Source organism: Salvelinus fontinalis, chromosome 18 (assembly GCF_029448725.1).
Source record: "Salvelinus fontinalis isolate EN_2023a chromosome 18, ASM2944872v1, whole genome shotgun sequence".
In the NCBI taxonomy this organism is placed as follows: Eukaryota; Metazoa; Chordata; class Actinopteri; order Salmoniformes; family Salmonidae; genus Salvelinus; species Salvelinus fontinalis.
The window spans coordinates 34,983,851-35,007,771 of record NC_074682.1 but is presented as its reverse complement, the minus strand read 5'-3'; the positions used below and the strand labels follow the sequence as shown (position 1 = coordinate 35,007,771).

At 41.5% G+C, this 23,921-nt stretch overlaps 1 protein-coding gene across 2 annotated transcripts; it reads right to left on the bottom strand.

Annotated features, from left to right (window-relative positions):
* Nucleotides 1-155: 155 nt before the first annotated feature.
* On the bottom strand, nt 156-22,173 carry LOC129815389 (advillin-like). 2 transcript variants are annotated; one of them, XM_055869166.1, is made up of 20 exons: nt 21,900-22,173; nt 21,382-21,490; nt 21,202-21,276; nt 10,228-10,424; nt 8,239-8,347; nt 8,013-8,123; nt 6,251-6,456; nt 5,932-6,010; nt 5,718-5,816; nt 5,402-5,555; nt 3,575-3,675; nt 3,319-3,456; nt 3,038-3,196; nt 2,673-2,852; nt 2,265-2,416; nt 1,911-2,055; nt 1,529-1,717; nt 1,340-1,408; nt 916-1,026; nt 156-667 (listed from the first exon to the last, which is right to left on the bottom strand). In XM_055869166.1, exons 2-20 carry the CDS (start codon nt 21,439-21,441, stop codon nt 554-556), a joined length of 2,448 nt encoding a protein of 815 aa, XP_055725141.1. In that variant the 5' UTR covers nt 21,442-21,490; nt 21,900-22,173; the 3' UTR covers nt 156-553. The 2 variants fall into 2 exon arrangements, with proteins under 2 accessions (XP_055725141.1, XP_055725142.1); XM_055869167.1 differs by lacking the exon at nt 21,900-22,173 and having other exon boundaries at nt 21,382-21,503.
* Nucleotides 22,174-23,921: the final 1,748 nt, after the last annotated feature.

The following is a 23,921-nucleotide window of genomic DNA, read 5'->3' as shown; positions in this document are numbered from 1 at the left end:
AAATATATATTCAGGACTCAAAACAATTCAATCACAGTTATGCATGTTTGATTTTGACATTATTAACAACTATTTATTTAAGATGGATTAGGAGAAAGATAATTACACCAAGAAATCAAGACCCTGAAAGCCTCTTGTGAACTACACGCATGAAACACACAACAATGAGAGACATCTCCCCTTTTTTTATTTGTATATTGAGTCCTACCATATTACAATCAACAAAACTACAGGATATTTGGTAGTTGTGCGCGGTCCGAAGATGCAATATAATAATTGACAATACACTGATATTTTTATTAGATTGATTGTATTTAACATGGGTGTTTGATTGAGAGGTAGACATGTACAATCAAAATATTTTTTTAAATGCACAAAACATTAAATATCTAAGTTAATGTCTTCTGACATCCATTGAATTTATGACAGACTTTGAAATTAGAACAAAATAATAAGACAAATTAAAAGTAATGTTGGAACAAGGTACAATTAGTATGCTTTGCAAATTTCAACATCTGGAAATTGATGCAAAATTATGAGAGATTCAGTCCCCTTAAAATAAGCCCTTGCCTTTTTTAATGCTCAGCTGCTTCCATAGAGGCAGGCTGGCAAACAGGTTTTTAGACATTCCAAATATGGCACTGAAGTCTGAGTCTGAGAGATGTTTCTGGAAGACAGAGGGAGAGAGAGAGAAGGAGACCATTTACATTTTTCAAGGCAACATTCAAGTGTAAAGAATACATTTGTCAAGACACTTAAGACAAGTTGTACTACACCGTAACTCATAGTAGCGTATTGAGGAGAGAATATACTTTTCACACTTTATAAACTACCAATGAATACAGCATCTGAGTGTATCAGTGTGGCAGTACTTTGAACACTAGTCACTTCATTATAGCAGCTCAGTACACCTACCTCCTTTTGGGTGGGTTCGACACCCTTAGGCAGCTCATTGGCTAGTTTGTTGATCAGGTCCTTTGGTGGGTAAGACTGGAAGTTCTTCTTGGTCTCAACACCATTCTGCTCCTGAGAGGCAAAGATTAGATTTAGGAGTTTGTCTGACAATTTTTTTTACACAACGGCTGCCGAGGCATAATGGATGTGTAATAAGTTTTGTTCAGACAAACTAAACGATCAGTTGTATCACAACCAAAGTGGGTTGTAAATCTGTTGTATGGCCTGAGCGTGTACAGGGCCAATACAATTGAGGTATCCCTTAGTCTGTTGGGTTCACAGCAAGGTTAGGTCAATTGATTGATGGATTCAGCTCGTAATTTTCTCAATCTCTCTCTTTACACCAAGTTTTGGTGAATGCATAGATAAATAAAATTGTGCTTACATTTGTGATCCTTACGAGGAATGTCACCTCCCCCAACTCTTTCTTCAGCTCTTCGTAAGTCTTCCCTCCCTAACACAACAAATGTGTGTACAGTATTATTGATGGAATCTATTTACTTAAACAGTTGTGTACAATTTTTGACACACACACAGGCCGAGAGTTCATCTAGAAGAGAAGGAGATCACTCACGCTCCATTTGGAGGGGTCCCAGGCGGTGAACCATCCGGTGAAGGTGGGGGGTTCGTACCCTTGCTTGATGAGGATGATGGGGGTGTCAGGGTCCCGGGACCCTGGGTGGGTTCGCAGGTACTCCTGACTGGTGACCACAGCCTCCTTCCTCTCCAACTCATTGGCCTCATTCCCTACCCAGAGGAAAACCTGGATGCAACATGATCAGATATCTGATGACGGTTCACAAATGGAATATAAAATATAAAAATATACAAAATAAAGTAAGTTTTGATTGCAGACCTATTACCTTTTTTGTTAGTATAATGTTTATAATTGTGTGATTTACTTTATACCAATTTGGTTAACATTGCAAGTTGTGTTTTAACAATACACACTGTACCTGGTCCCACGTGTCTAGCAGCATAACATCATCCTCGCTGAGGTCATCCTGTGTGAACTGGGTCACCTCGGTAACGATGAAACGACCAGTCTTATTGGAGCATTCAAAGAGACGCTGCTGATGATCCAGAGCAGCCTGCTGTAGTCTTTCAAAGACAAGAAACACACAAACACACAAATGTAAATACACCAAACTTTACTTGAAATCGAACATATCTAGCACAGTGACTCACATCAATCAATTGTACATGGTTTAGGATTGCAATCACTTCACTAACGTAATACAGCTGCTCCAATTGACATTATATGAGAGAATATTTGGTTGAAATACAGATACTTTCTGACAGTTTATTACCTCTTGTCGTTGGCATAAGGGGCCTTCCCTCCAAGTAAATCCCAGAATTCAACAGGCTCCTGACCCTCCGCCACGATCTCCTCAGCAGTTGAGTGCTGTCCAATTACAGAACTGACCTCCTTCGCCATGGCTCTCTCATCCCCACTTGATCCCTGGCCAATCAGAGAGAGACTATTAGACAGAATGTTGTACCATCTCTATATCTCTGTGTCTGCATCCCAAATGGCACCCTATTCCCTATACTCCTCAAACTCAACTCTGAACCTCGAAGCATGTTCCACTTCATTTTTTTCATTGTTCCCCTTCAGTCAGGGACTGATTTAGACCTGTGACACCAGGTGTGTGCAATTAATTATCTGGTAGAACAGAAAACCACCTGGATATACCTATTTATCCTCCCTACAGTACCTTGCCACACCACAGGTGAATCCCGGACTGGCTCCTCAGCAGAAAGACATCGTTTGAGTTGAGCGAGGCTGCCAGGGCCGGCACCTCGATGGCTTTGGTGTTGGAGGCTTCAGAACCGCGGACCTGGAACAATCTGATGGGTGGCTCTGGGTCAGATGTTCCTTTTCTGGAGGTACCACCCTGAGGAACAGAAGATGAGACCAGGTCAGGTTTGATTTAAATATGTTGTAATAAATTACTTCATGGTTTGAAATCCTAAATCAACCTATAATCACAGATAAACAAAAGACAATCAATTGAAAACCAGTTTCACAATTCTTAAATTGTATCATTGTACCATTAAATCAAAAACAAAACTGGCTCACCTCAAATATAACCATTTTACCCTTGAACATGGCCATGAAGTGTCTGGGTTCCTTGCCCATGGTGATCCTTACTTGTACAGGCTGGTCACCATACTTTTGATCCAGGGCCACGGCCTGGAAGGCAGATGCCGCTATCTCATCCTGAGAGGCATGACGCCCCTGAAAAAAATATTAACTGTAATGATGTATTTAGGTCTAAAGTAATGCAATTTTATTGCCATGTTATTACAAATAAATGGATGAACCTTCATGCGTTCTACAATGGCAGTGAGCTCCTTTACCTGCCACATGTAAAGGAGGTAGTTGAGTTTGTTATGGACCTCATAAGTGTAGAGGACCAAGTAGCAGTCTCCTCCATAGAAGAAGCCATGCCACTGGGATTCCACTGGGACCAGCACCAGGTTCTCGATACGCCACACCTGCATGTGTCACAGAGAGTGTATGAAATGTCCACAAGGAACAAACAGTGAGTCAAATGACCGAGAGATATCTTTGAACAAATTACATAAATCAGAGTTAATGTTTATGTGAGTTTACCTGCACTTGGCCAGTGCCATCATCCACCATGCGCTCCTGTGCTGCTACATCTGGCATCACATGCATCCGTGTGGCATCAAACTTCTCCTGAGTGATGTTGGCTAACATACATATGTATACAGTATTAGTCAAAAGTTGACACACCTACTCATTCTTTATTTTTATTATTTTCTACATTGTAGAATAATAGTGAATACATCAAAACTAGGAAATAACACTTATAACACACAACCAAAAAAAGTTTAAATACACCTTAGCCAAATACATTTAAACTCAGTTTTTCACAATTCCTGACATAGTAAAAGTAAAAATCATAGTAAATCATAGTAAAAATTCCCTGTCTTAGGTCAGTTAGGATCACCACTTTATTTTAAGAATGTAAAATGTCCGAATTAAGGTAGAGAGAATAATTTCTTTCAGCTTTTATTTCTTTCATCACATTCTCAGTGGGTCAGAAGTTTACATACACTCAATTAGTATTTGGTAGCGTTGCCTTTAAATTGTTTTACTTGGGCCAAATGTTTCGGGTAGCCTTCCACAAGCTTCCCACAATAATTTGGGTGAATTTTGGCCCATTCCTCCTGACAGAGCTGGTGTAACTGAGTCAGGTTTGTAGGCCTCCTTGTTCGCACACGCTTTTTCAGTTCTGCCCACAAATGTTCTATAGGATTGAGGTCAGGGCTTTGTGATGGCCACTCCAATACCTTGACTTTGTTGTCTTTAAGCCATTTTCCCACAACTTTGGAAGTATGCTTGGGGTCATTGTCCATTTGGAAGACCAGTTTGTGACCAAGCTTTAACTTCCTGACTGATATCTTGAGATGTTGCTTCAATATATCCACATAATTTTCCTTTCCTCATGATACCATGTATTTTGTGAAGTGCACCAGTCCCTCCTGCAGAAAATCACCCCCACAACATGATGCTGTCACCCCCGCGCTTCACGGTTGGGATGGTGTTCTTCCTCTTGCAAGCCTCCCCCTTTTTCCTCCAAACATAGCGATGGTCAATATGGCCAAACGGTTCTATTTTCGTTTCATCAGACTAGAGGACATTTCTCCAAAAAGTGCGATCTTTGTCCCCATTTGCAGTTGTAAACCGTAGTCTGGCGGTTTTGGAGCAGTGGCTTCTTCCTTGCTGAGCGGCCTTTCTGGTTATGTCGATATAGGACTCGTTTTACTGTGGATATAAATACTTTTGTACCTGTTTCCTCCAGCATCTTCACAAGGTCATTTGCTGTTGTTCTGGGATTGATTTGCAATTTTTCGCACCAAACTACGTACATCTCTAGGAGAGAGAACGCGTCTCCTTCCTGAGCTGTATGACGTCTGCGTGGTCCCATGGTGTTTATACTTGTGTACTATTGTTTGTACAGATGAACGTGGTACCTTCAGGCGTTTGGAAATTGCTCCCAAGGATGAACCAGACTTGTGGAGGTCTACAATGTTTTTTCTGAGGTTTTGGCTGATATCTTTTGATTTTCCCATGATGTCAAGCAAAGAGGCACAGAGTTTGAAGGTAGGCCCAAAACTACAGTTTGTTAACAAGAAATTTGTGGAGTGGTTGAAAAACGAGTTTTAATGACTCCAACCTAAGTGTATGTAAACTTCCGATTTCAACTGTATATATATATATCATAACAACGGTGTTGAATCACAAAATAAAGACAAACACAAAGTGAGGAATTAGATACTAAAGATAGTATTTTCCAAGCACTCATGTCAAACATACATCCAAAAGGGGGAAAGGTAGTCACTTAAAGACAATACCTTTTATCCCATTTCTAGCTATTTATTTGGATCTGGTACCTAACATAGAAACACATACCCACTCTCCCCACATTGTGTGTTTTGCCCAGGCCTACAGTCTGCTCCTTCACACTCCAGCTCTGGAACAGCTGCTTAAAGAGGGCAGACTCTGCCCCGTCATTCACTGTCTCCACATTGGTGGTGGTGGGGTAGTTCTTCAGCTTAATGAACTCCTGTTCACAGAGGAAGGAGACAGATTCAGTGCATTCCCATCAGATACTGCAACTGGTTACTTGGCACACAAAACTCAAGCTGCCACTATGGCTGATTATCTGTTACAAAAGAGGAAACAAAACCATACAGTATGTACAGTATGTGTGATATCTTATACCCACCAAAGCTCTGGACATGGCAGCCTGTCTCTCTGCCTTGTTGGCTCGCTTCCCCTTCCACACAAAGACCTTCACCCCTCCCTGGTCTAGGAAATAACAGTCCTGGAGAAAGATTAAGTCACATGAGCTAATGTCTATAACTGGGAGCCCACAACTCTTCATAATGCTTATATCAAATGATGTCCGACTTGTACAATTTTCTGCTCTGCAGACTTACATCATGATTTAACATGTCCTGAACCAGTGGCCTAGTGGCAACTTCTATGACTTTCATCTGGCCCTCAGCATCAGACACACTGTTGGGGAAAGGACATACTTACTAATGACTAAGTATGATTTTAGCCTGAGTGCCAGTCATGCTATCATGCCAACTCTTTGTATCTTATTGGCATGCCAAACATGGCTTGGACTAGACTAACTATGATTCAGAATGAGTTTTAAACTTTTTGGAGTTAACTTTTTTTGCAATAAATGCCTGACACAATCCAAACAGGCAAAAATACAGAATATCTGGACATGGGCCGTTAGCCACTCACTGGTACAGAGTAAGCTGCGCTTTCTGTTGTTGGTCAGCTATTTCATCAGGCGTTCCACTGGGCAGCTTGGAGGTCCGTTGCCCCAGGATGCTAGTCAGGATGTCCATCAGTTTAGAGGAATTTGCCTCTGCTTCCCCTTCTATCACCCCTATCTCCATCCGACCCCCTCGCTCCCTGTCCCGAATGTCTTTAGCCAGCAGCATGCCCTAAGAGTCACAGAATGTAAAGTTAGAGATGTCGCTCCATGAAAAGAGTGCATGTTGCGTCCCTTTGATATTTTCAGTAGAAATTGTTCACCAATATTGCATTTTAAAAGTCTGTTAAATGAAATGAAGTGCCCTTTAATATATACCACCTGGAGAATTTGAAAAATCAGATTTTTTTATATGAATTAAAGCGTATAAAGTGCAAAACTTCTGCATTTGTACATGTCTCTCCATCAACCCTGTGTCCCTTTTAGGAAGATTTCAACCCACGTCAACCCACCAAATATTTTCCCAAGTTTCATCATCATTGTAAAGCCCTAGTTATTTACTTGATTTGGCAAAGTCATTTCTGAAGATTATTTATTTAATGTGATTAGTGGTTCAATTTACGTCTCTCCCTCTTTTAAGGTCAACCATGTTACAATAACTGCATTTTTATTGAGTTTTGGATAATTTTTTTCCAAAAGAAACATTGAATATCTAATAGTCAAATCATAGTGTAAATGCAAGTGAGCTGGTTCTACTCTTTTTGGCAATTTTCTGGTGTTTTGTGATGGGACAACTGAACAGGTCGAGCATAACACCTGTCAACCCTGTTACCCATAAGATAGACAGGCTAGAAATGTTTTAGCAAGAAACGCTTTTTTGTGAAGCTTGCATTCAACTGCTGCTCTCTGTTGCACACAACAAGCTTCCATTCCCCCTATCACAATGGGATTTATGTCTGATTTAAGATGAAATCATCAACCCTGTTATGGTCAACCCTGTTACTTTATTTGGCACTTAATAGGCACTTATTATAGTATTTTTTATTTATTAAACCTTTTGTGATGGAAAGATTTATTTTGAATAAAGTTGAACTGTCATGACTTCCGCCGAAGTCGGTCCCTCTCCTTGTTCGGGTGGTGTTCGGCAGTCGACGTCACCAACCTTCTAGCATTCATTGATCCATTTTTCATTTTCCATTGGTTTCGTCTTGTCTTCCTACACACCTGGTTCCAATGCCATTCATTACATGTTGTGTATTTAACCCTCTGTTTCCCCTCATGTCCTTGTCAGAGATTGTTTGTTGTATGTAGGTGTGTGACGGGTTGTGCACCCTATTATGTTATTTTTTGAAAACTTTGGTTTTCAGAGGTTTTTGGAATGTTTATTAAACAGCTCTGTTTTTACCAAGTTTATTTTCCTGCGCCTGACTTCCCTGCCACCAGCACGCATTACATGAACATGTGCTCTTGATGACAGAATGTTAAAATTAGGTGAAATCAAATATTTTCAAAAGGCACAGAATTGGTGGAATAACCCAGATGTGCGTGATTGGTTTACTGTGATTCTAATCTAAAGTGTTGATTCTAATGTGTTTCTACTAGGGGTCTCTTCAGCCAATCTTTAGGGGAGTGAAGTGGATTTCACTTCAACCACTCTTGGTTTTTTGAGCTACGAACGTGGAATTAGCTTCATCGTGTCACTGATAGGAGGTAGGTGTAATAAGATTACATTGACTTCACTGTTGATGCACTCCTTGAGAACAGCAATTGCACAGATCGTTACCGTACCTTGAGCCTCTCCTGTCTGTTGCTCTCTGGTCCATTCCACTGAATGATGGTTTTACCAGAGTCCAACAGAAAGACATCCCCAAGATTGAAGCTTTTCCAGCTCATCTCTACCTACAGTATGGGCAAAATTGTGCCAGATACATTACAAGTTCATTATCAAGCATTTTCAGCAGCACTTCCTGTTGTGTTACACAGAATGAAATCCCCCTGTATCTATGTTTCTCACCTCCATGGCGCTGACCCTTTTCTTCCCTTTCACATGCAGCAGTCTCTGGATGTCATAACTGTTGGTCTCTATGTGTTTCATTCCTGATGCCACCCCACCCTTCTTATAGCTGTAGGAGACAGAGACGTAAGTAGGCTATAAAATCAATTTCTCTTGGTTTTATTACAGTGTAATGTCTGTATTGCGTGCACAAAATACCTTGTGTTTTTAGTGATGTTGAAATAAGAGCTTTTGCTCAATAATCAAATCTGTATGGGTGGGTACACTAAATCACCATTGATAACTATGCTCATTTGCCCAACCTACACCCACAGAAGATTTACCCACAGTGCTTCAGAATAAGATCAGAATGGGAATACTGAACAGTGTATAACGATGAGATTGTTTGATTTCTCTCTGTCTGTGTATATATGTATATATATTTTAATATGTACAGTGCCTTGCAAAAGTATTCATCCCCCTTGGCATTTTTCCTATTTTGTTGCATTACAACCTGTAATTTAAATGGATATTTATTTGGATTTCATGTAATGGACATACACAAAATAGTCCAAATTGGTGAAGTGACATTTAAAAATAGTTGAAAAAAAATTAAAAACAGAAAAGTGGTGCGTGTACATGTATTCACCCCCTTTGCTGTGAAGCCCCTAAATAAGATCTGGTGCAACCAATTACCTTCAGAAGTCACATAATTAGTTAAATAAAGTCCACCTGTGTGCAATCTAAGTGTCACATGATCTCAGTATATATATACACCTGTTCAGAAAGGCCCCAGAGTCTGCAACACCACTAAGCAAGGGGCACCACCAAGCAAGTGGCACCATGAAGACCAAGGAGCTCTCCAAACAAGTCAGGGACAAAGTTGTGGAGAAGTACAGATCAGGGTTGGGTTATAAAAAAATATCAGAAACTTTGAACATCCCATGAGCACCATTAAATCCATTAAAAATGGAAAGAATAGGGCACCACAACAAACCTGCCAAGAGAGGGCCGACCACCAAAGCTCATGGACCAGGCAAGGAGAGCATTAATCAGAGAGGCAACAAAGAAACCAAAGATAACCCTGAAGGAGCTGCAAAGCTTCACAGTGGAGATTGGTGTATCTGTCCATAGGACCACAAAAAAATAAGCAAACATGTTTGGTGTTTACCAAAAGGCATGTGGGAGACTCCCCAAACATATGGAAGAAGGTACTCTGGTCAGATGAGACTAAAATTGAGCTTTTTGGCCATCGAGGGAAATGCTATGTCTGGCGCAAACCCAACACCTCTCATCACCCCGAGAACACCATCTCCACAGTGAAGCATGGTTATGGCAGCATCATGCTGTGGGGATGTTTTTCATCTGCAGGGACTGGAAAACTGGTCAGAATTGAAGGAATGATGAATGGCGCTAAATACAGGGAAATTCTTGAGGGAAACCTGTTTCAGTCTTCAGGAGATTTGAGACAGGGACGGAGGTTCACCTTCCAGCAGGACAATGACCCTAAGCATACTGCTAAAGCAACACTTGAGTGGGAAACATTTAAATGTCTTGGAATGGCCTAGTCAAAGCCCAGACCTCAATCCAATTGAGAATCTGTGGTATGACTAAAAGATTGCTGTAAACCAACGGCACCCATCCAACTTGAAGGAGCTGGCGCAGTTTGCCTTGAAGAATGGGAAAAAATCCCAGTGGCTAGATGTGCCAAGCTTATAGAGACATACCCCAAGAGACTTGCAGCTGTAATTGCTGCAAAAGGTGTCTCTACAAAGTATTGACTTGGGGGGCGGTGAATAGGTATGCACCCTCAAGTTCAGCTTTTTTGTCTTATTTGTCATTTGTTTCACAAGAAAAAATATTTTGCATCTTCAAAGTGGTAGGCATGTTGTGTAAGTCAAATGATACAAACCCCCCAAAAAATCTATTTCAATTCCAGGTTGTAAGGCAACACAACAGAAAAAAATCCAAGGGTGGTGAATATTTTCACAAGCCACTGTATATACTTACATGACCCCTTGTTTGAAGTATCCCCGGAAGGCATCCGACTCATGGTTCTGGGCCTCGCGGTGCTGGATGGGCCCTGATCCCAGGAACTCATCCAGCTGGATGGTGTAGACTGCGGCTGCACCCTGTTCATCCTGACTGGACTGGGAGCCGATCCAGTAGTGGATGTCATAGGACAGAGAGCTGCCCACTTTCTGGGTCTGAGACAGACAGGGGGAGATAAAGAGAGAGAGATCAATATGCCCCCCTAGACACAAGTACAACAAAACAAGCAACAAAAATGGGTCACAACTCCTGCAGCTCTGTTGCACGCTGGGTCTGTACATTGTCAATGATAGGCTTTGAGGGAACTACACCTGTAGGTACACCTATAGCTCATCTCTTGGCAGTAATACTGCAGACCACTTTATCACACTTTAGCCCACTGACACCCCTATCAGATCACAGCAAAATCACAATCTACTTGAAGAGAGCAATACTCAACCATGAGACATCGAAGCCGAAAAAACTGAATGCTATTGAGAAATGCTATCGATGGAAGGAGGGTAGTGTAGACACCTAGCAAAAAACAATTGGCCAAAAACAAAGCCAATCACCCCTAGAGAACTTCCTGGACAAAATGTTTCCCTGCAATAGTGAAGGTGTAAACTTAGAAGTAGGAAGCCTGATCAATATATTTGACCTATCAGCTAACATATCACATTTTAATTCAGGCAGAAAACCTAAGAAAACTAACAACAATGAGAAATGGTTTAATGAAGAGCTATCTATTAAAAATTGAGAATAAGTGGTTTATCCATACACCAACTTTTCAGCAATATAACAGAATTTCTAACATTAAAAAAAAAACTGTTTTCACTTTGTCATTATGGGGTATTGTATGTAGATTGATGAGAGAAAAATCCAATTTAATCCATTTTAGAAAAAGGCAAAGAATAAGAGCGAAAATCAGCTATTAAAGACTGCCAGAACCCACTGGATTCTCCAATTACATTGGATGAGCTACAGGACAAATACAAACCAAAAAGGCCTGTGGTGTTAATGGTATACTAAACAAAATGATAAAATATACAGACCACAAATTCAAATGGGCTATTCTTAAACTCTCCAACATTTATCTTAGGTCTGGCATATTCCTCAATATTTGGAACCAGAGTCTGATCACCACATCCACAAAAGTGGAGACAAATTTCACCCCAATAATTACTGTGGAATCTGTGTCAACAGCAATCTCAGAAAAATCCTCTGCAGTATCATCAACAGCAGACTCCAATACATCCTCAGTGAAAACAATGTCCTGAGCAAATGTCAAATTGGCTTCTTACCAAAAAAACATACGACAGACCACGTACACAGTGCATTCAGAAAGTATTCAGACCCTTTGACTTTTCCACATTTTGTTACATTACAGCCTCATTCTAAAATTGATTAAATTGTATTTCTCTCATCAATCTACATACAATACCCCATAATGACAAAGTGAAAAGTTTTTTTTAATGTTAGAAATGTTAAAAAACATATCTTATTTACATAAGTATTTAGACCCTTTGCTATGAGACTCAAAATTGAGCTCAGGTGCTTACTGTTTCCATTGATCATCCTTGAGATGTTTCTACAACTTGATTGGAGTCCACTTGTGGTAAATTCAATTGATTGGAAATGATTTGGAAAGACACACACCTGTCTATAGGTCCCACAGTTGACAATGCATGTCAGAGCAAAAACCAAGCCATGAGGTCGAAGGAATTGAATTTACTACAGGTGGACTCCAATCAAGTTGTAGAAACATCTCAATGATGATCAACGGAAACAGGATGCACCTGAGCTCAATTTCGAGTCTCATAGCAAAGGGTCTGAATACTTATGTAAATAATATATGTTGTTTTTTGTAAATAAACTTGCAAACATTTCTAAAAAACGATTTTTCATTTTCATTATGCGGTATTGTGTGTAGAAGGATGAGGATTTACTATTTATTTCATCCATTTTAAAATACGGCTGTAACATAACAATGTGGGAAAAGTGAAGGGGTCTGAATACTTTCCGAAAGCACTGTACACCCTGCACACAATTATTGACAAACAAAACAAAAAAATAAATTTTCATGCTTTGTTGATTTCAAGAAAGCTTTTAATTCATTTTGGCATGAGGTCTGCTATACAAATTGATGGAAAGCGGAAACACGTGACAATATAAAATCAATGTACGCATCGATTGCGATCGAATGGTTGACCTCCAAGTAATTCGTATACGATCACCAAACAATTCTGTAAAAAACAACACTGATAAACCTTTGCGTTCCTATTTTTTTTAATTTCGTTTAGCACTGTTGGCCGTAGGTGTATTTGATTCGGCAGCCCTAGCGCCTGGAAGGCAAAGTGTTCCCATTTTGAACCATTCCATGTGTCTGAAGGTAGAACTCTGCATATGCTGCAGGCCCAGATAGCAAATCAAGTGTACCTACAGGCCTACTGCGAGATAGGTCACATCACGGTGTCTGCACAGTTTCCTCGAGCCATAGGCAATAAAAAGAAGCCTCGAGCGCACAGCAATGTTGATAATGTGAGATTTCAAAACTTTTAAAACCATGACTAGAGAGAGACTAAAACTTTTAAAACCATGACTAGAGAGAGACTAAATGAATACAGCAAAGAGCTGCTGTTTTTATAAGTAAGTTCATGTTTCAGTTGTTATTCAGCACGTCAACACTTAGTTCAACACTTTTATAGGGCATAAAATGTGCGTTCTCTCTACTTCCACTTACGTTACCTCCAGCAGTTCAGCTGCAATGAATGAGTATAGCAAAGTGTTTCGATTAAGCTTGCGTTGTTATTATTAGCGGCTTGTCTTTTTTTAATATCAAAGAATATTTCACTTTCTCATAGGAGGAACATGAGGCAGAAATAATGCAGTGCGACTTAAGTTTTTCCATCAGCTGGAAGACTATCCAGAGAGCTGGAAGTACAGAGAACGCTTCACCGCTGCTCTCCCTCCCTCCCCTAAGACTGACTATCAGATACAGGCCATTAGTGCAGTAAAATGAAAAACAAATTATTATGCTCACTCAGCTGTGCCTCACAAGTAATACAACAAATTGTCTATTACTAGTGTGATCATATACCTACAATTGTTTTATATAATTTCCAAATGATCTGAGAAGAACAAGATTGGCAGGTTAATTCAAGCATAGCCAATATGCAGTGATAATGTATTGGGCCTACTGTACAAAGCTCATTGCTACAGAACTGTTTTTAATTGGTTAATGTTTAGAAAAATATCTGAGCGGTAGATGTTGGCTTGCTTTTGGACTCAGAAAATGTTCTTGACTCAGAAAAGGTTGATGACCACTACCCTAGACCACACAAAGAAGTATACCTACCTTGGCCTAAACCAGGGGCCCATCTTTGGTTTTAAAAGTGGGGGGCACATAATTATTATTATTTATTTATTATCCAATCGGATAAACACTCCAAACAGCCTACCCGATCACTCGGAGGCGTCCACATGGTCCTAAATCACACCGCTGCCTTGTTTTGTATCACATTCACGTTTTGCATCACATTCCAATGATAAAACTGGGGAGGGGCGGCATGTGAAAGTTGAGCTCCTGGCCTAAACACATTGCTTGACTTCGGCCAGAGCGGTACAGAGCGCCACACCGGCACTTCAAAGTTTAGGGGAACTGCGTACTATCTCCTCTATAAAACAAAGTAGTGTATCGCCGGGCCCAGATTCACACACAGGCAAAAAATGATTGATCGAAGTGGAATGAAGGCGAGATCTGCATTGAATAGCAATGGAGAGTTGGCATTCATTTCCTGATTCCGTTTTGTTCAAGTTTATTTGCTGCTAGTCTGAATCTGTGCGTGACGGTAAACTGTTCGAAATTGCGCAGATTGAATGCACATGATGCGCTGTTCCAAATTGTCAAATTAGGGATTGTAAGGTCATGGAAATGAGTTTAATAATTTTAGTTATGTAATTCATAAAGGCACATTTTTTTTGGAATGACCCTTCAGTGCCTGTCTGTGTGTGCTGTTTGTGTGTGCTGTCTGTGTGTGCTGTCTGTGTGTGCTGTCTGTGTGTGTGTGCTGTCTGTGTGCCAGTGCGAGTGGGCCGTTGCCTGAGAAAGAGCGACATTTCAGTAGAAGGTATACAAATAATTACAGACAAGTCTAACTAGATAGCCAATTCAAAACATAACTTGTAGAAATTATCTTGCTATAGCTAACTAAGCATTAATGTCGTTGTCTCATTTCCACCACCACTGTAGAGCCTAAAGAAATCTGCACTGTTGGAAAGTTGGGATTCCCCTCTATTAGACAGTAGCCATAATTGCGACAATGTTAAAAAATATTCGAAGAATAGATCTCCCCCAAAACATGAATATTAAAGCTTTATATATAAATATGTCTAGCTAGATACCTGGCTTTGAAGTAGCTTACTTTATCCATTTGATCCCTGATTCATTGAATGAGGGAATCATTTTATAAAGACAAAAGCATTTTGTTGTAATGTTGCAATATTTTATATCAAGCTTGGTAACCATCCTCCAGGATAGCTACTGGGTGTTCAGGCTTTTGTTCAAGCCCTGGTCTAACCACATTGTAGTCAAAACAGGAGCTGCTCAACAGGGCCTTGATAAGTAGACTTGGGCGTTTCAGGGCTGGATCAATAGCCAAGCCTCCTCACCCAGGAGCTCTCCAGATTGAGGGTTGACCATATGTTGACAACATGTGACTAACTGGAGTTCTACTGGTGGTTAAGTGCCTTGATCAAGGGCACAATGGCAGGAGATGGTAAGTCTACATGGGATCAGACACAGCAGCCTTCCAGTGTCAATAATGCTTACTTTTCATGTACGCTATAATAATGGTCATGAAAATGTGGTTAAAAATCATGGAGAAGTCATGGAAAATGTGTATAAACCATTAACAGTGAATAATCAGGTCTCAATAGCATAATGTCATTTGTGAATTTCGATGAACATAGTCTAATGAACCAACTTGGAAAATGACAGCTCCTGAACTTCTTTCATCCCAAGTCAAGCATTACTTAAACATCAACACCACAGGTAACTTCCACAAGGCTGTGAACGATCGAAGAGACAAGGAAAGAAGGGCCTTCTACGCCATCAAAAGGAACCTAAAACTTGACATCCCAATTAGGGTCTGGCAAAAAATACTTGAATCAGTTTTAAAACCCATTGCTCTCTGGTTGTGAGGTCTAGGGGTCCACTCACCAACCAAGAATTCACCAAATTTGAAAAAACACCCAATTTAGACACTGCATGCAGAATTTTGCAAAAATATAGTTAGTGTACAACGCAAAACTCAGAACAATGCATGCAGAGCAGAATTAGGAGTATATCCGGTAGTTATCCGAATCCAGAATAGAGATGTACAACCACCTAAAACAAACCGATGCCCAAACATTCCACCACAAAGCCCTCAAACAGAAAGATGAACCTAGAGAAGAGTTCCCTCAGCCAGCTGGTTCTGGGGCTCTGTTCAAACACAAAAGGACAGCAACACAATTAGGCCCAACCAAATTATGAGAAAGCAAAAAGAGAACTATTTGACAAACTGGAAAGAATTAACCAAAAAACAGCAAATTGGAATGCTATCTGGCCCGAAACAGAGAGTAGACAGTGGCAGAACACCTGACCTCTATGACTGTCCCAAAATTAAAGAACATCCTTGACTATGTACAGGCTCAGTGAGCATAGCCTTGCTCCATAGCTCTCAAGAGAAGACAGGCTATGTGCACACTGGCTGCAAAATGTGGTGGAAACTGCGCTGAACTTCCTAACTTCCTGCCAAATGCATGACCCCATTAGAGATATATACACTGCTCAAAAAAATAAAGGGAACACAAACAACACAATGTAACTCCAAGTCAATCACACTTCTGTGAAATCAAACTGTCCACTTAGGAAGCAACACTGATTGACAATAAATTTCACATGCTGTTGTGCAAATGGAATAGACAACAGGTGGAAATTATAGGCAATTAGCAAGACACCCCCAATAAAGGAGTGGTTCTGCAGGTGGTGACCACAGACCACTTCTCAGTTCCTATGCTTCCTGGCAGATGTTTTGGTCACTTTTGAATGCTGGCGGTGCTTTCACTCTAGTGGTAGCATGAGACGGAGTCTACAACCCACACAAGTGGCTCAGGTAGTGCAGCTCATCCAGGATGGCACATCAATGCGAGCTGTGGCAAGAAGGTTTGCTGTGTCTGTCAGCGTAGTGTCCAGAGCATGGAGGCGCTACCAGGAGACAGGCCAGTACATCAGGAGACGTGGAGGAGGCCGTAGGAGGGCAACAACCCAGCAGCAGGACCGCTACCTCCGTCTTTGTGCAAGGAGGAGCAGGAGGAGCACTGCCAGAGCCCTGCAAAATGACCTCCAGCAGGCCACAAATGTGCATGTGTCTGCTCAAACGGTCAGAAACAGACTCCATAAGGGTGGTATGAGGGCCCGACGTCCACAGGTGGGGGTTGTGCTTACAGCCCAGCACCGTGCAGGACGTTTGTCATTTGCCAGAGAACACCAAGATTGGCAAATTCGCCACTGGCGCCCTGTGCTCTTCACAGATGAAAGCAGGTTCACACTGAGCACGTGACAGACGTGACAGAGTCTGGAGATGCCGTGGAGAACGTTCTGCTGCCTGCAACATCCTCCAGCATGACCGGTTTGGCGGTGGGTCAATCATGGTGTGGGGTGGCATTTCTTTGGGGGGCCGCACAGCCCTCCATGTGCTCGCCAGAGGTAGCCTGACTGCCATTAGGTACCGAGATGAGATCCTCAGACCCCTTGTGAGACCATATGCTGGTGCGGTTGGCCTTGGGTTCCTCCTAATGCAAGACAATGCTAGACCTCATGTGGCTGGAGTGTGTCAGCAGTTCCTGCAAGAGGAAGGCATTGATGCTATGGACTGGCCCGCCCGTTCCCCAGACCTGAATCCAATTGAGCACATCTGGGACATCATGTCTCGCTCCATCCACCAACGCCACGTTGCACCACAGACTGTCCAGGAGTTGGCAGATGCTTTAGTCCAGGTCTGGGAGGAGATCCCTCAGGAGACCATCCGCCACCTCATCAGGAGCATGCCCAGGCGTTGTAGGGAGGTCATACAGGCACGTGGAGGCCACACACACTACTGAGCCTCATTTTGACTTGTTTTAAGGACATTACATCAAAGTTGGATCAGCCTGTAGTGTGGTTTTCCACTTTAATTTTGAGTGTGACTCCAAATCCAGACCTCCATGGGTTGATAAATTTGATTTACATTGATCCTTTTTGTGTGATTTTGTTGTCAGCACATTCAACTATGTAAAGAAAAAAGTATTTAATAAGAATATTTCATTCATTCAGATCTAGGATGTGTTATTTTAGTGTTCCCTTTATTTTTTTGAGCAGTGTATTTCTCACAGATCACACAGACCCACAAAGAATTTGAAAACAAATAAAACATTGATAAACTCCCTTATTTGTTTGGCAAAATACCACAATGTGCAATCGCAGCAGCAAGATGTGGCCCGTTGCCATGAGAAAAGGGCAACCAGTGGAGCAGAAACAACATTGTAAATACCACCAATACTTATGTTTATTTATCTTCCCTACAACTATTTGCACATTGCTAATATAATACTTGAAATGTCTTTATCTTTTTGAAACCTTTGTGAGTGCAATGTTTACTGTTCATTTCTAATAATTGTTTGTTGATGTTTTGTGTCTTCTCACTTTTGTTTACTTCCCTTGCTTTGTCAATGTAAACATGTTTCCCATGTCAAATTTAGCCCCATTGAATTGAGAGAGCGAGAGAGATAGATCCAGTGCCTTTAGAAAGTATTTACACCCTTGACTTTTTCCACATTTTGTTGTGTTACAAACTGAAACTAAAGTTGATTAAATTGAGATTGTGTCACTGGCCTACACACAATACCCCATCATGTCAAAGTTGAATTATGTTTTTATCTAAAATGTCTTCAACCCCTTTGTTATTGCAAGTCACATAAGTTGCATGGACTCACTCTATGTGCAATAATGGTGTTTAACATGATTTGTACCACACACATACAATTATTTGTAAGGTCCCTCAGTCGAGCAGTGAATTTCAAACACAGATCAACCACAAAGACCAGGGAGGTTTTCCAATGTCTCGCAAGGGCACCTATTGGTAGATGGGTAAAAATAAAAAAACATTGAATATCCCTTTGAGCATGGTGAAGTTATTAATGACACTTTGGATGATGTATCAATACACCTAGTCACTAAAAATATACAGGCGTCCTTCCTAACTTAGTTGCCAGAGAGGAAGGAAACCACTCAGGGATTTCACCACTAGCCAATTACAGAGTTTAATGGCTGTGATAGGAGAAAACTGAGGATGGATCAACAACATTGTAGTTATTCCACAACACTAATCAAGATAATGTATATTAGTATTTTATTTTTCGTTACATTTTTTTACCAATATTATAATTTTTGTGTAGATCATTGACAAAAAATGACCATTAAATACATTTTTATCCCACCTTGTAACACAACGTGGAAAAAGTAATGGGGTGTGAATACTTTCTGAAGGCACTGTAGATAGATAAACAGAGAGACAGATAGGGAGAGGGTGGAGATGGGGGAGATAGAAAGAAGAGGTAGAGGCAGACAGACAAACCGACAGACATAGAAAGAGGAAACATCACAAAGAGCATTTTGTGACTCACAGGCCTTCAAACCAGGACCAATGGTATATAGCCGTTAGCAAGCAAATACTGTCACCACTATGATAATCATGCAAAACAGACTCCAAAGCAAACACACGGATTCCCTCCAGGGCATTAATTAACATGCAGTGCCTAGTGAAAGTCTACACACCCTATGCACAGTCTTCACATTTTGCTGCCTTAAAATTCAATTTAAAAATGGATTAAATGTGTGTGGGGGGGGGGGGGGGGGGGTTCCCTACAGATCAACACACCATTTTCAAAGTTTAAAGGAAGTTATAGAAAATGTTTTTTTTTTTTTTATTTAAAAAAAGTCTGGATTGCGTTTGTTTTCACACCCCAGAGTTAAAAAACCCTATAGGGCGGCGCACAATTGGCCCAGCGTCGTCCGGGTTTGGAATGGGTAGGCCGTCATTGTAAATAAGAATGCGTTCTTTATGACTTGCCTAGTCAATATGTGGTTAAATAAAAAAATTATAAAAAAATCTTGGTGGAAGCACCTTTGACAGCCATTACAGCTGTGAATCATTTAGAAAATGATTCTACCAACATTTAGGGCAACATATCCATTGTTTTTGTCAAAATTGCTCAATCACACTACATTTGGTTGGAATCATTGATGGACTGCAATATTCAAACCTTGTTTCAGATATTTCAAGCAGATTTAAGTCAGGACTGAGACTGGACCATTCAGAAACACTCAACACCACTTTGAAAGCCATTCTGGTGTGTCTTTGGCATTAACATTGGTGTAATTGTCTTGCTGTAAAATAAAGCTATCCCAGGGTATTCAGAAGACTGAGGCAGGTTTTCCTCTAACTTTTTACCTGGGTTTTGCTCTTTTCATATTTATTTTGATCCTGACAAACTCCTCAGTTCCTGCCGATGACAAGCATACATATAACATGATGCTGCCGCCACAATACTTGAAAATAGAGAGGGTTTCCCTCTGTAATGTATTGGATTTGACCCAAACCTGTAGTTTTATATTTAATGTATTCGCTCGCTGTCTTGCAGTATTGCTTAATATCCTTGTTGCAAACAGAATGAATGATTTGGAGTGGATGTTTTACTTTATCATACAGGCTAGTAATGTGGAGTGAATGCAATGTTGTGGATCCCTTTATTTTCAAGAATTGTGGTGGCAGCATCATGTTATGGGTATGCTTGTCACTGGCAGGGACTGGGGAGTTTGTCAGGGTCAAAATAAATATGAACGGAGCAAAGCCCAGGTAAAAAGTTGAGGAAAACCTGCCATAGTCTTCTGAAAACCTAACCTTGGGATAGGGTTTTATTTTTCCGCAGGACAATTACACAAATGTTTATGTAAAGACACACCAGAATGGCATACCAAAAGGAGCTGAGTGTTCCTGAATGGTCCAGTCTCAGTCCCGACTTAAATCTATCTTAAAAATCTGAGACAAGGATGAAATATTGCTTTCCATCAATGATTCCCAAGCAAATTTACTGAGCTTGACCAGTTTTGACAAAAATTATGGATATATGTTGCGATAAGAGTTGTGAAAAGTTGGTAGAATCGTATTGAAAATTATTCACAGCTGTAATGGCTGCCAAAGGTGCTTTCACCAAGTATTAACTCTAGTGTGTGAAGACATATGCATTCAAGAAATCTTAGTGCTAAAGGCGTCACTACAGAGCTGGGTTCAATCCCAGGCTGTGTTGCAGCCAGCCGTTACCGGGAGACCCATGAGACAGGGCACAATTGGCCCAGCGCTGTCCAGGTTAGGGGAGGGTTTGGCTGGCCGGGATGTACTTGTCCCATCGCGCTCTAGCGACTCCTGTGGTGGGCCGGGCACTTGCACGCTGACATGGTTGCCAGTTGTACAGTGTTTTCTCCGACAAGTTGGTGCGGCTGGCTTCCGGCTTAAGCGAGCAGTGTGTCAAAAAGCAGGGCGGCTTGGCAGGGTCGTGTTTCGGAGGACGCATGGCTCTCGACCTTTGCCTCTCCCGAGTCCGTACGGGAGTTTAAGCAATGAGACAAGACTGTAACTACCAATTGGATATCACAAAAAAGGGGTAAAAAGTACCACAAAAAAAATGTGGAGAAGTTGTGTATATCTGTCGAGGGAAAATAACTATTGAATCCCTTTTAGATTACATTTTAAGACAGAAAAATGTGAAGAGGGGTGTGTAGACTTTCACTAGGCACTGTAAATCATAACTCCCTCATTCAACAAATGAATGTGCTGACATGACATCCCTGATGAGTATCATGGCCCCGAGACTCACAGAGAGTAGGATGTAGCAGTCGCCCTCGTAGAAGTTGCCATGTGATTTTTCAGGGACCTGCACCAGCTCCATTTTCTGTGAGGACAAAGAAATGCAGACGTTTGTATTTTTCACAACTGACTTTGTGAAATCCACACCCTGATCATTTTCAAAGAATACACTGACTGACAGCTGCCTTACCTCGATTCGCCAGATTATAATCCCAGGATTGTGGGTTACTGCTCTGAATGTGTACTCCATGTTTCTCAGATACAGGCAATCTCAATCTATGTGGGAAAGTTCCTTGGACCTGATTTTTGGACCCTGGAAGAAGGAGTATTTCTGTAACCACTGAACCAAATTGCATTATCTGACACAGGAGGTTATTGAGATGGATATTAAAAAGGACTTCAATATCAATTTCAGGATTTATGGAGGTTTACTGCAGAACAAATGTATTTGCATAAAAAAAAATGGGTGTTGTCGGAAGAAGAGGGAGAAGCATTCAAAAGCACTGCGTTGCCATTGACATCCACTACTATACATTAGATTCAGTCAATGTCACAAAGTTCACAACATACTGTATCTTACTGTTCTTATGGTCAAAGCTGTGTACTCCTATATCGATCCAGCCATAAAACATCCTGATTCTCTTCTCTCAATACACACCATGAAACTCAGAAATCACAGAGGGCAGATATGATCAAGTCAAACAGTACCTGGAGTTGCTGTTGCAGAGGTAGAAGACAAGGGTGTCCAGCTAGAAAGTTATTTGCTTGACTGTAGGAGTAAGTGCCTCTGTGTGTGTCTGGATGGTTCTTCTGTTGACTCAAGGTTGGACACAGCAGTACATCCCCAGGAGAGTACCAGAGGATTTAGGATTGTCACTGGGGCATCAAAGCATCCTTCTTCTCCTCTTCCTCCTCCTGGCCCTTGGACCCTGGGAGATTTGCCTGAGTTTGCATGTTCCAGGACCTCTCCTATCGCTCCATCCAATCGCTGATTAGAGAAAAGGAAAGATACACAAATCAACAGGGAAATGAGAGCAGACACGACTCATATTCAAAAGACCACGGGCTTAAAGGACACATTAGTGATAGTGGAGGTGGGAGGGAAGGGGGAGAGGAGGTGGAGAAAGAAAGGGAGGGAGGGGGAGTAATGAATAACCCTCCCTTTGCCATGAAATGCATCTGGCTGTATGAGGAAGGAAGCCACAGAGCTATAGATGTTTTGATAAATGATGCACTGCACAATGGACTATTGATGCTGTAATGCAGTTGCTGCCTATAATAACTAGGCATTAGAAGGTCCTCCCCAGTAGAGGGTATACTGTAGGAGAGGTCCTAAGAGCCATCTCCAGTAGAGGCCTATACTGTAGGAGAGGTCCTAAGAGCCATCTCCCGTAGAGGCCTATACTGTAGGAGAGGTCCTAAGAGTCATACCTAGTAGAGGCCTATACTGTAGGAGAGAGGTCCTAAGAGTCATCTCCTGTAGAGGCCTATACTGTAGGAGAGGTCCTAAGAGTCATACCTAGTAGAGGCCTATACTGTAGGAGAGAGGTCCTAAGAGCCATCTCCTGTAGAGGCATATACTGTAGGAGAGGTCCTAAGAGCCATCCCCAGTACTGGCCTATACTGTAGGAGAGGTCCTAAGAGCCATCTACTGTAGAGGCCTATACTGTAGGAGAGGTCCTAAGAGCCATCCCCAGTACTGGCCTATACTGTAGGAGAGGTCCTAATAAGAGCCATCCCCAGTATAGGCCTATACTATAGGAGAGGTCCCAAGAGTCATACCTAGTACTGGCCTATACTGTAGGAGAGGTCCTAAGACCAATCTCCAGTAGAGGCCTATACTGTAGGAGAAGTCCTAATAAGAGCCATCCCCAGTACTGGCCTATACTGTAGGAGAGGTCCTAATAAGAGCCATCCCCAGTACTGGCCTATACTGTAGGAGAGGCCCTAAGAGCCATCTCCAGTAGAGGCCTATACTGTAGGAGAGGTCCTAAGAGCCATCTCCAGTACAGGCCAATACTGTGAGGAGTCCTGAGAGCCATCTCCAGTATAGGCCAATACTGTGAGGAGTCCTGAGAGCCATCTCCAGTATAGGCCAATACTGTGGAGAGGTCCTGAGAGCCATCTCCAGTAGAGGCCAATACTGTGGAGAGGTCCTGAGAGCCATCTCCAGTAGAGGCCAATACTGTGGAGAAGTCCTAAGAGCCATCTCCAGTAGAGGCTAATACTGTATGAGATAATCTCACATGAAGACACAGAGCTACGTGACACTCACTTTACACTGATTATGTTTCAAATGGTGTTATTGATTTTTAGAATACTCTCACTGGATGTCCTTAAAGCCAAATCTAGCTGCACTCTAGAAGTACAGGTAACTGCCAAAATAAAGGAAAAACCAAAATAATAAAGTGTGCACTGAGTGCACAAAACATTAGGAACACCTTAATATTGAGTTGCACCCCCTTTTGCCATCAGAACGGATTCGTCAGGACATGGACTCTTCAAGGTGTCAAATGAGCTTCACAGGGATGCTGGCCCACGTTGACTCCAATGCTTCCCACAGTTATGTCCAGATGGCTGGATGTCCTTTGACCAGTCTTGATACACACAATAAACTTTTGTCTTGCCCATTCACCCTCTGAATGGCACATAATCAATTCCTCAATTGTCTCAAGGCTTAACAAGGCTCCCTTCATCTACACTGATTGAAGTAGATTTAACAAGTGACAA